Genomic DNA, 12,848 nt, shown 5'->3' with positions numbered 1-12,848 from the left:
GAACATCCTCACCCGGAGGGGCTGCTCCTCCCCACTGCTGAGATCCACTCTGGGAGTCCCTGAGCCCTGTAAATTCTAGGAATTAAATAATTTGAGCATTTGGAAAGAAGAACTGTGACGTGCATGTGAAGTGTTGATACTCTTCCAGGCTGAACTGCCAAACTTCAAAATTTTATGAATTTGACTGGGTTTAGGAGATACTGGTTTTGCATATTTTGCTTGTTATGCAATTAGAATGTAAAAAAAAAAAAAGAGTTCAATTACCACTGACTTTTAAGTTCATGCAGTCAGCATCAAAGGCAAATGCAAGTCAGCTATTGTAATAAGTCTGGGAAGAAAAAAATTTCCTGGTGTTGTTCATAAGATTTATCAAAGTGGTCTAATATGTGCTGATTTATTGTAAAATAATGTATGCTCATAATTTGCAATTTGATTTTAACATGCTATAAAGATATTATGGAGTAAATAGTGAGTGGGATTATTTCCGTAACTTAATCAGAAATGTTGTCACAAAAGTTTCAAAGACATGTTGATTTAATTATGAAGGGGAAAGTAACTTCTATTAGTAAGGGAGCAATTTGCTTATTGTATCTTCCTCTTTCAATGCTTATTTCCTTTTATTGTGACTGAATACTTCTGGTTACAATGTGCCATAACCCTATTGGCCTGGGATAAGTTTCTTTAATTATTTTTTCTATTAATGTTTCTATCACCTGAGGGAAATGCAGATATTCCATTAATGATTGTGTTAATCAAACAACTTTCTGTATTTCTGCACTGCCCAAGTTTGTCATTACATTAGCAGGCACAGGAGATGAAATTGGAAACTTGTAATATACTGCAGATTGGATTAAGTCATCTGTGTGTTGTAGATTGCTTGAAGATTTATTTTAGATAATTTAAAAACATTAAATCTGCAAGACAGTTATTGTTCCTGACAGGATCCCTGAAGTCCCAACATAAGGCCAGTGCTGTTGTAAAGATTTTGAACTTTGTGTGTGAACAGCCTTGCTGGAGCAATGAAGCCAGGGATACAACATATTGCTTTGAATAAATATATTTTATAAAAAAAAATTATACAAAAATATGTCTTGTTTATAAAAAGCCTTTTGCATGTTGGAATAATCATTCTGCCCATGTAATCTGATGATGGGCATTAGGCATTTCAGTGGAGTAGGTAATTTTTGGTCATTTCTAGGTGTAATAGGTGTTACAATTTTACTTTCTGCCCTTTTAAGGCCTTGATGTTGCCTAGGCAGTAACTGTTCATTTTTCAAATGTTCAACCACAAGATGGGTGGAGAAGGGAGCCCTTGTGCTTGTCTTCCACCATCAGCTTTGCTTGCTGGGGCTCTCCCTGGGGGCAGTGCAGCCCCTTCTGGAAGCAGTGCCAGCATCTTTAGCCAGGAGCTTCCCACCTGCAGCACTGCAGCTGGTTTTGGATATTGCAGGGGCACCTGGAAAGAACCTGGTGGGATTCTCAGATACATATTGCTTGCTTAAAAAGACTATACATTATTCAACTGTTTATTTTTGATGTGTGCAAGACTGCCAGGGTGTTTTTTGAAGTTCTGTTGAGGACCTCCAAGCAGTTAGGTTTAGTGGCCTTTTTGTGAAGAGGAGGTTGTGGACAAGGCTTTCAGGCAGTGTCAGTATCTCTGTGCTTGGAAATCATACATCTGTGTTCCTTAATCTTCTTTTCAGTCCTGAGAGCTTTGTAGACACACAAAACAAAATCCCCAAAAACCCAACTTCACAGAATTCAGCAAATATTCCATAAGCTTTTTGTGCTGCACGTGGGTAGTGCTTTTTATTTGAGTAATAAATTTTATTTCTGTCCTTCTTTGCTTACATGACTGCTCGTCTGCATAAGTAGGGGAAACCTTCAGTTGCTCCTTCAGCAGTCCCATCCTCTGAAGGTATCATGGCAATAGTTTCAGCATCTGGAATCCTTTGGCATGTGCTGGGGAGGAGGGTGGTCCTTTGGTGCCTTCATCCTGTGGCCCCTGTGCCAGCCAGTATTGAAAGTGATGCCAGCCCAGACCAACCTGAGTTCTCACTGACCATCAGTGGGTACTGCCAAAATAATTCCTATGTTTGCCTCTTATGTTGGCCAGGCTGGTGGCTCAGGTAATCCTTCAGTGCAGGTAGGAAATGTGAAGAACCTGCTGACAGTGAGCCCATCATCTGGGGGAGCAGTTCCATTCTGCTTAGTAAATATCCTTTCCTTGATGAATTTAAGCCAAACATGTAATTATAACTATATAATTACAACCAATGCCCTCCCTGACATCCTTGAGACGTGACTTCAGATTGGCTTCTTCATTTTTAAAGATTGGTTAAATTTATGCTCTCTTAGAAATTTGATAAGCAAATGACGTGTGGATTTTAAAACAGTTACTGTGATAATTTCTATAGGATTCTTTTTTTCATTTGGATATGCTTCCTATACATACATTTTTTTCTTACTTTTATTTCCCAAAAAGCTGTTGCCTTTGTCTCATACTTAGTAAGAAAATATGAAAGTTGTATGGTTTTTTGCATGTTTGATGATATGTTTTTAATAAAGTCATGCAGTGATGCATACAAAGCTACAGGAGTCCCAATGGGAAATAAACTAAACTTTACTTCTGTGGGTTTCTTTTCAGAGATTTTTTAGAGTTCTCCAGAGAAGATGATGCAGACCTTGCAATGAAAATCCAGGGTCAGTGGCGTTCCCAAGGCCTGGAGGATGTCCGGCTGGTGAATTACTCCGTTCTGCTCGACCTGCCAGGCCCTTCTTCAAACACAGTAACTCTGCAAAACAGTGGGGAATGCTTTTATCCAAGTGGACAACAGTGCAGCACAGACCCCAAAACACTTCACAGCCAAGACCTCCTGTACTCATACGCAGCTTATTCTGCCAAAGGAACTCTTGAGGTAACGTGGTCGTTTGTCTCTGTCACTTGTGGTGAAATAGAGTTGGGAAACAACAGCTTTTACTGAGCCTAACTGGAAAATTACACACAGAATTATTTAGGCAGGAAAAGACCTCTAAAACCATCAAATCCAATTGAAAATATGCTGAAATGCCCAGCCTTAAAATAAGCATATTTATGTGAATTATGATGTGGCAAATTGTACTTATCTTAATTAACCTTACAACCTTATATCTATGAATACTTCATAGGAGATAGATATAGATATACACTCACATATATCGATGTGAATCTAATTACACAATGTCTATAATTTTTTAAGTATCTGTTTATGAAATAGCACATATCAAAATCTGGAAGCTGTGTCTGGAGTTTCACTTTATCCTTGCTGATGTACGAGTGCTACTGGTTTGAGGGATGCTTGTAGGAGGGATGAGGCTGGTGGGAGTGCTGGGCTAATACCTGGAGCCTCTGAATTATGATTGTGGATCTCACATAGTTTCTTCTGTGACAATTCAGTTGACATATCTGCTCTGTTTCCTCTTGAAAACACCGATTTGTAGTTTTATCTTACTGCAGTTACTCTAGGAAGTTTTGTCAGCAAAAAGATTCTACCTATTTGGATTTGTTACTTGCCAAGTGAAATAAGATCTTGGATTATCTTGTTTTTTCCTGTGTACTGTCTTCTCTGTCTGTTTTCCTTGAGCTTCTGACTAAATATTTTGAGAGTGCAGAAAGGAGCCATCATTTCTGTTTACCTTCCTAGCTGAGAAAGTGCAAATCTTAAAAAATATTTCTGAAATATAAAAAATTGCAATTTCACTGCTAATTGCATTATTGTCATCTTCCTCCTTTCAAAAATATTGTATTATATTGATGCTGGGGGGTTTCTATCTTGCTTTGTGTCTTATTTAAAAGACATGTTTGTTCATGGCTTAGAACACTTACAGACCATAAAGGAACAGATTGTGAACATTTTAATATTTAAACATGCCTACTCTCCATGCTGAGTCTTGTCAGCCTCATTCTGGGGCTCTGTCCACTTCAAATTTGTTCCCGAGAAGCAAAATGAAGTAGGCAAGAAGAGGTTCTAACTTGCATGATACATGCTTTAACTTTTCCATGTAATAATGAATGTGGTTGCCTTCTCATATCACTTAAAAACTCCATATTTAATATTATTTTCTCATTGTAACTTAGTAAGAATACCTGTAATCAGAGAGAGGAATGGTTGTGACCTTTGAGGTTTTATTTAATGAATGTCAGTGCGGTGCTAACAAATTCATCAGATTGAAGGAAATCCAATGTTCCAGGAAAAAACGCTACTGTTATTCCCAGCAGCACGGGCTCCACTCTCCATTATGTTCCAGGGCACTTTGCTCTTATGAGTTCAGCAGAAATGAGGACCACACACACCATCCTCATCACAGGGGCTGGACCTTGGCTTTGGCAAAACTCCAGCCTTGCACTGGGGCCAAAGAATGACTCTCTGCATGATTTTATGGTCAGTTCTTTGAGATACCTCAGCCCCCTCACAAAACTTGAGATGTGTTCTTCTGTTCTTCAAAAAATCTACCTGAAATGTCCTTAGATCTAGAGTTTTTGCCAAAAAAGGGAGATTTCCCAATTTGTTTAGGCTATAGGTAAGTTGGTACTGATCTAACCTTCCTGACTTTCAATCCTACACACTAATCTCTACTATTTAAACTAATGGAAGTAGAAAAACTTTAAATTAGAAGTAGCAGGTGGTGGCTGTTGCTGGGCTCAGCCATCAGAAAGTGACTTGATTGCTTGCAGTGGAACTACAAGTCGCGTATTTTGGATATCCTGCAGTGGTTTGTGATTGCAAAATCATGAGGGTTTTCCTGTGAACAGGTATTTTTATAACAGCTACTCATAACCTGAATAATTTTCTTTCAAATGTGGCTCATCCTTAGCAGAAAATTCCTATTATGTGTCACTTAATCAGGCTGAATTGCTAATACTGCCTCAATGCCGCTGCTTCATTGTATCTCATTTGTCTGTTTGGTTTGCTAGAAGTTGAAGCAAATAAAACCATTAAGCTATTGCAGTCTGGCTACCAGCAGAGCTACAGCTCCACTTTGATGTTGACAAGGTTATTTGTAGAACAGCAAGACTCATTTTCTTTGACCACCTGTCATGTCCATTCATCATACGGCCATTGTATATGAGCCATCCAATTTGTGCTTTCTGGTAACACTCTAAACAGCATTTGTGAGTAAAAATGTGAGCATTTGTGATCTGAAATCTACTTCAAAAACCTACTTAGTGCCATTGTGATGGATGGTGCACTTTACTAGTTCTCTATATTTCATTGGGCTGTGAAAAGGTGACAGTGTTTACCCATCATGGTGACAGGCAGGGCAGCTTACAGTTCTGGAGAGGGCTGTCGAGTCACTTTTGAAATAGATATTGCAGCAGTTATGTAAATAATATATTGTAGGCTAGGTCAGCCTAAGGAAAGAATGACATACCTGAAATATATTTTTATTAAAACTTAAATATCAGCCACCTTTTATGGAGCTTAAACCTTTTGTCTGCTTGATAAAAACAGGAAAGCTGCTCTGGCCAGCAGAGTGCACATATAAATGGAAATTACATTGCTTCAAATTTATGCATTAAAGCAAAATGCATTGTCAGACGGTATCCAGCCAGTCTCCAAGTGAGGGTGGTGTGGTGAATCCGAATGTGCTGCTCCTGCCTCCTGCAGCTTTGGGATCCAGGAGCTGTGGGGGTGCTCTGTCCCTGGGGAGTGGAGGGGGCTGAGATGGGGAACATCAGCAGGAGCTGATGAGAGAGGCCTGTGAACCCCCAAAATCTGGTGTCCCCCTTCAGTTCCACTCTGGTAAATGGTGTCAGTAGCCCACGTGTGACAGGGGTGTGGTGATCCCAGAGTGCACCAGAGGAGAAGCAGGGCTACATTTGGGCTTGCAGGAGCCTGGGTGGCACTTGGGGCACTGAACAGTTGGTTTCAATCAGTTCTGCTGAGTGCAGCAGCTTCTGGAACAAACACATGTCCACAATATTTGTCTGCTCCCTCCCCTGTTTCTTTAGCAACTGTAAATAGTCCTAGCAGATGTAATGGTTGGTGCGTGGGAATAACGTTCAAGGACAGCCTAATTAAAGCAAAATGTAAATGGTATTTGCTTTGGATTCATGCATTTTCTGAAATTATGTTTGTGTGACCTGAAGTTTTCCTCACTTTCCTTTCACCTTCAATTTATTCACTCTTTACTTTATGGAAGTGTTAAGGAACTTCTGGCAGTCCTAAGTTTGCTTTCATACTTGGAACTGAGGTACTTGGTGTCCTCTGTTGTATGGCATTGTCTCCTGATTCACTACTCTGCCTCTTTTGGAATAATGCACCAAATCCCTGTTGGTTCATTTGCTGCCCCTCTCTTCTAGTTTGAGGTTTGTTTCTACCCTCGTGGATGCTCTCAGCAAGCCCAGCAAAACATCCTGTTTCTTTCCTGGAGCTTTCATATACTGAGAGGACGGTTTTGGTTCAGGAGCCAGGAGAGGATGCAAGAGTAGAAGTACTGGCATGTTCTTGAAATGGAGATGCAGATGCAGGCAGGGATTATTTGAGGGTTTATGGACAGAAATGAATTGTGCTCATCTCCAAGGCAGCTCTCCCAACACCTGACTATGTCTATTTTGTATTTTGGCCACCCAACACCTGACTATGTCTATTTTGTATTTTGGCCACTGCTCTGTCCCTGTCCCCTGACTGCTTTGACTCCTCTGTTGTGTCACCTCACTTCCATGCCATCATCCACATTCCCAGTTCCTATTGATTTCTCTGCTGCTGATCTGAGGCATTTATACCCAATCAGCCAGGGGTATCTTTGATGAGTTTTGGAGGGGCTGCAGGGAGCAGACAAGTGGGAATGCTGCCTGCCTGCCTCTACCCACACCATGCAGAAGAGATTCTCTGCACCTGCTGGTCACGTCTCAGTCTGCTCCGGTTCGTTTGTTTTGGTGACATTTTCTCAGCTAAATGAGAACCCACCGCAGAGATTAATGCAACCTGAAGCAATCTGGGATGTACAAGCCCATCTGTTAAGCTCACTCAGTCATCTTCCCATCATTCTTCAATCTTGGCAAGAGGGGAATAAGGGAAGCAGGACTCAGATTTTGCTGTCAGATCCTCTTTCACAAGGAAGGGAGTTTGCCCAGTGCTTGTCCAGTATTCCATTTTCTCATGGCTGTCTTTAGATGTCTCCTTTCCCTGTCCATCCCCTTTTTTCCCAGGTTCTTTGCAGGGAGATGGGAGTCTTCCTCTCCTCTACTGCCTGTTCCTCTAACCTTTCCCACTCCTGCCAGGAGCGTGTCCTGCAATCCCCACTTGTGTGTCCTACAGTCCCTTCCCCTCCCTGCTCAGGTCTACAGCCCAGTTCTGGCAGCTCTCTGTATTTCCATCTCTGCACCAAAAGGTCTGGAGTTCCTCTGGAGGGGACAGTGCATCAGGAAGTCCTTGACCCCAAAGCTTGCTTTCATTTGATTCGGTTTCATTGTGCTGGAAATGTGATTAGTGCACCCTTATTATCTTTTCTCTTCCCTCCAGCTAATCAGTGGTAATTTCCTTAACCATATTTCAGAATTAAGATTGGTGTCAGCGGGTTGGTTTTAGAAAATTTTAAAATCTTCCTAGGTTATTTTTATCCCCAGGCAGAATTTCTAAATGAGCCTTCTGCAGCATGCTCACTAGCACATCTTGAATTCCAAAGGCAGAGAGTGCGTTTAATTTAGATTAAATAATCGCAGCATCTCTTCCTAAGTCTTTCAGTCATTTTTGATGGCACATTGGTGCAAAATACCGAGCTAGAGGGAATTTTGATACATGTGTGCATTTAATTCTTTTAGGCATGCCAAATTTAGTTCATCATTATCTTTATTAACATTTTTAAAGATTTCTTCTCTGAAGAGACATGCACTAGCTAAAATGAATCCCTAGCAACTGAAATCAGTTTTGCAGATGGTTAGGGCTATAGGTTGAGTAACACATACACACAAATGAGAAGAATCATGTGATTTTTTTTTTGGTTACATTTAGAAGTTTTAGTGCAGCTTTATTTATCTTTTATTTATAGAAGAGTTTCTCCGAAACCTCTTCCACAAATAATCATAATTTAGACCACTGCTCTGCATACCAAGTAGGCACAGCAATTTTCCAAGACAATCTCACTAAGAATATGGATTTTAGAATAGACTTGACCTTTAAGCAGAAAACAACATTCAACACTAACTACAGCATAGCTGCCACTCCGTTATAATTACATATAGAAAGCTGTGAAATGCAATGTGAAGGTTATATAATTTAAAATTGCAGGCAAGGGCTCCAAAAGCGATCATTGAAGAGATGTCCTGCAGAACATCCTGTCAGTTTTCTGGCATATATCACATAACCATTAATAAATAAAGTTGTACAGTTCCCTAAAAATAATAGTAGTTCATCGTGCTCAAAGCCCACATTAATATTGCTGGGAGATTTTTGTGTCATTGAAGGTAGGGTTTCAAAGATGCAAATGCTGTTGCTGTAGAGCCTTTTGCTGTTTTATAATTGCTGTCCTGATGTTTTACTAATAAAATGTTAGTAATGGCATTTTAGTAATCATACCATTAATAATAAATGAGATTTTTTTAAGTTATAAAAAAGCAAAAGGTCAGGCATCTTGATATCTCGAGACATAACAGATCACTGAGCACTTCCATGCCACTGCACAGAATCAGCTGAAGGCATTTCTTAGTAAAGCCTCTGTACAATATTAGAGAGGGAGCAATGTTGAACCATAACAATTATTTGTATTCCAACTACATGGTAAAAGCTAATGGGTGCAAACCCTGAGGGCTTAGGAAGAGTATTTGGTGCCTGTTTTAGGTTTTAGTGCGAGCAGAATTCCGATTGAAATAAATGAGAATTACATCATTTCTAAGCAGAGTTAATTTTGTCTGTTAGCAGTCAGTGTGAGAGAACAGCAGTGAAATTTGTGCAATTGCATGGGTCTCCAAGGAGGATTTTTCCCTTTAATCTTTATGGTATAATCAGGGCCACTGAGTTGGCATCACCTCTGCAGTTCAGTGGATACGTGGGCTGGTGCCCACCCAGTCAGGCTTCTTTCCACCCCCACTCTTTATAAAGGGTGTTTGGTTCAAACCTCAATACAAATGATACAAAGGTACTCTGGTCAAGTGGAAATCTTTCTGCCAAATCCCAAGTCATGTTATTTTTAGGTAGTGCCATCTTCTCTCTCTCTGTAACTTCTTCTTCACCTTCTTAGTAAATGTGAGCCTCCCAAAAACATACCTGTGCTTTCTTCTATGTTTAAGTTTGTAAAGGCAAAATTCTACTCAGAGGAGGAATTTTCAAGTAAAAAGCTTCTCGTGCTCTGAGCTCTTGGGATTGGGTTTTAGGGATCTTTTTCTTTTAAATTTCCCCAGTATTCTGGAGGTTTAAAACTGCCTCAAAGGAATCCTGCTTACGCTGTAAAAAACAAAAATTTCCTTCAACAGAGGGACTATTAAGTAAATATCTGCTTTTAAAACATTGCTATTATGACAAAAACATCATAAGAAACAACTATAACTGATATAAGAACAAGAACAAAATATTTTTGTATTTATATAATAGTCAATCCTGTCCCTAAAACTACTTACATAACTTTATTGTTTAAAAAAATGTAGCTTCATGCATGAACAATAAAGAACTGCTTAAAATGCTGCTCAGTTCTCTGGTAGTTATGAGTGACTGTAAAGTACAATATTGATTAAACTATTGCTGCTTCTCATTCTTTTAAGTTAGTTTTTCAGGAAGAGAAGCAAGTCCTAAAATCTCTTCAGGAACATTAGCAATAGAAAAGCTTCTGTAGTTGAAGGCAGATTCCATTTTAGTGAGCATAAACATTGTGTGTCTGGGAGCATGGGCTCAGGGCTCTGACCCTGGCAGGCTCTGGCATAAGGCATCCATGGTAATGTGGGTTACAATTGCTGTAGTCAAATTGTTTTTTAAAGGGCAAAAAAATCACTCTTCTGCCATACTTCACTTGATTATTTTTTTAAACTGGAGGAGAAAAAAAATCTAAATATGGTTGTGCCTTGTGAATTAGAGCTGGCAGCTGAAAATAATCAGCACTTATTTTAATTTTCAATGAAGTGTGATAAATCTTACCAGTTGAAGCCTCAGCAGTGTTTTATCTTAGGAGTTCTCTCTACCTACCAGTACAACTACTACAGTCAGCATTGGACAACATTTTGTCAAAATTTTAAACCTACTTTCTTCTAGAGTAGTAATATGAGTTCATTGCATGCTTTTCTGTGGGAGCCTCTGTCTCATTGTTAAAATATTTTTTAGTATTTTGAAATGAAAGTAGCACTGAAAATCCAAAACAAGTCTGAAGATTTCTTATCTCTGTGTTAGGATGTGGTGATATGAAGTCCAAATATTTTCTAAGATGAGCACATGAAAGAGTGGGAATAAGTTCTCACTTTAAAAAAAAAAAAAAAAGGATCCTTGAGAGGTTTCAAATGTAACCTAAACTAAGGATGAAGCTGTCATTATAAGAATAATTTGGTGAGAACTGCAGTGTGCCTGACTTTGTTAAAAAACTTTGGTATTAAAGAGCAAAGGATGTACCTCTCTGGAGAGTGCTTTGAGGAATGCTCTAAATCTGGACATAGCCTTGGTAGTAGGAAAGACCAAAAAAAGAAGAAGATGACTCTCAGAGAAAATCCTTTGAAGCAAATACCTTTTGAAACCTTTCAGAGCAGGTTGAAAAAAAAAAAAAAGTGCTGCTGTGATATAGCAGGTTGAAATATATATATAATAATTTAATTCTTAAAAATGTGAAGAAGAATAAAAAGCTAAAAAAAGAAAAAAAAAAAAAAAGGCCCAGACAGTAGCCATTGGCAAGTGTAGGTTTGGTATCCAGGTGCTGTTGGCAGAAGTGCATTGACTGTGTATGGAAACTGTCAAAATGCCAGAGCCTCCTCACTGGCTGGACTAAAATGTCCTGAGAAAATGCTTTTGTTCAGAAATTCCCTTTTAAATCTGTTTGGAAATACAGCATTTAAACCTCCACCTACCGACTGCAATCCCAGGAGAGAAGTATCTCTTTTAAAATAAATAAATAAAAAATACTGCAAAGTGAATAAAGCTGAAAATGCATTGGTCTTCTCTCTTAGACATCTCTAGGTTTTTATTCTGTCTGATGTGCTGTCTCTCCTACTAAATATAAATAAATCTAATATCTAACCTCATGAAATGAATATCAGTTACAGTGTTTATCTCATTAATTTAGAGGGCCTTAATGTGAATTAATCCTGAGCTCTATCAGTTTTATTCTCACAATTATTTCTGGTGTTCCTGAGCTCTGCAGTTCAAAGGAAAGGTGCCTCATCAATCACCAGGCTGTGACTGGCCCAAGAGCAGCTGTGTGTGAGAAAGAAGGTGTTTCAAGGAATTTATCTTCCTTCCACTGAATTATGTTACCATATAGAGTTAGTCCTGTCTGCTGCAGGATTCACTGCCTCACTCTGGTGCCTTGAAGGGGCAGAAAGGTGAATAAGGATGGAGGAGGTCTGGCAGTGGCTACAACTAAGGGAGAGCAAAGCTGCCAAATATGCAAGAAAGCTCCTGCTGCCTTCTCATCCAAGAGGGATGTGGCTCCTGCTGCAGGTCAGTGCTTGCCAGGCACAATCTTCACCTGGGGGATATTTTAGGGAATGAATTAGGAGGAAAATTCTAGAAATTTTTATGTTGCTGGAAAAAGAATTAATGCATCAGTTTCCTAACAAAACATTTGATTCAAGAAAATTTTATCGTGTATTTGTCCATGTTGCCCTTTTACCACTAAATCTCGTATGTCTTGAGGCTAAAGTAGGACATTATAATCATGTAAAGTCACAAACTGAAATCTAGGATGAGAAATTATATCAGTATGGACAGTGTTAGGCTCAGGATTTTGAGGATAATATCGATCATCCTCGATATCAGGATTTTGAGGATATTATCGACCCTTTGAATTGAGGTTTTTCCCTGATGATCTCACTGCTGCTGTGGGCTTGCTCTGCCTGAATTAAACTTCCACAACTGTTCCATTTTCTCTGCAGACTCTGTAGATTAATTGTTGACAATGTTCATGGAGTAGACACCAAAAATGTAGAGGCAATTGAAGACATATGGAGGGAATCCCCTCAGCAGAAGGTAAAAGTAGTGGACATTGCTAATGGTGACCGTTGTGTGTTTTTTGTCTTGTGTCTGGAATTGAGTCTCTTGTGTTTATTAAAGTCAAGGAAAGGCACCAGTGCCTGCAGGAAGATGGATCATTAGGGCAATCTGTGCTGGAATCAGAGTTATGAGAGCACACACTGAGCTCCCTGTTCCTAGTTTCTTTTTGTTGATTGTTCAGGATCCGGGGCAGGAAGGATCAGAAGGGGTGAGAAGAGGGAATTGAGCAAGGATTTCTGTGGTAACTGATAGTTCTCTAACAATGTTCCTGACTGCTTTTGTTGGGAATTGAACCATCAAATGGTATTGTTGCAATAATACTGAGTGCTTCTATGCTGCTGTGGGAGAGGCTGACCTGGATTCCAGGCTGTGTGGAAGATCAGGGGAGCTCTGTCCAGCTCCAGAGCTCTGGATGGGCTGCACTGATGGCAAAGCTTTTGCTTTAAGCAATAAAATCAATTCTGTGATGTCAGGCCAGGTTGCTCTTTCCTCCCATCAAGCCTCCCGTCCAGATTCCAGAGTCTCTTCAGACTTTCCCATATGTTTTAGATGATGTAAAATTTTTTCCAGCTTTTCTTTTGAGGTGCCACTGTAGAAGATGAATGGTTTAATGGGAACCCCTCTAAAAAGAATTGAGTTCTGTCCTTTGCATGGGATTTCCTCTTTTTTCTCCAGGTTTTTCCA

General features: G+C 39.6%; 1 protein-coding gene across 1 annotated transcript in view; it reads left to right on the top strand.

Annotated features, from left to right (window-relative positions):
• The window catches only part of NAALADL2 (N-acetylated alpha-linked acidic dipeptidase like 2), a 214,795-nt gene that overhangs the window by 38,520 nt on the left and 163,427 nt on the right, over nt 1–12,848 (top strand). Inside the window, exon 3 of the mRNA XM_054515927.1 lies at nt 2,648–2,918. Within this exon, the coding sequence (XP_054371902.1) occupies nt 2,648–2,918 (271 nt within the window). The remainder of the gene's footprint in view (nt 1–2,647; nt 2,919–12,848) is intronic.

Source organism: Molothrus ater, chromosome 10 (genome assembly GCF_012460135.2).
Source record: "Molothrus ater isolate BHLD 08-10-18 breed brown headed cowbird chromosome 10, BPBGC_Mater_1.1, whole genome shotgun sequence".
Taxonomy (NCBI): domain Eukaryota; kingdom Metazoa; phylum Chordata; class Aves; order Passeriformes; family Icteridae; genus Molothrus; species Molothrus ater.
This window is presented reverse-complemented; position numbering and strand designations above follow the sequence as displayed.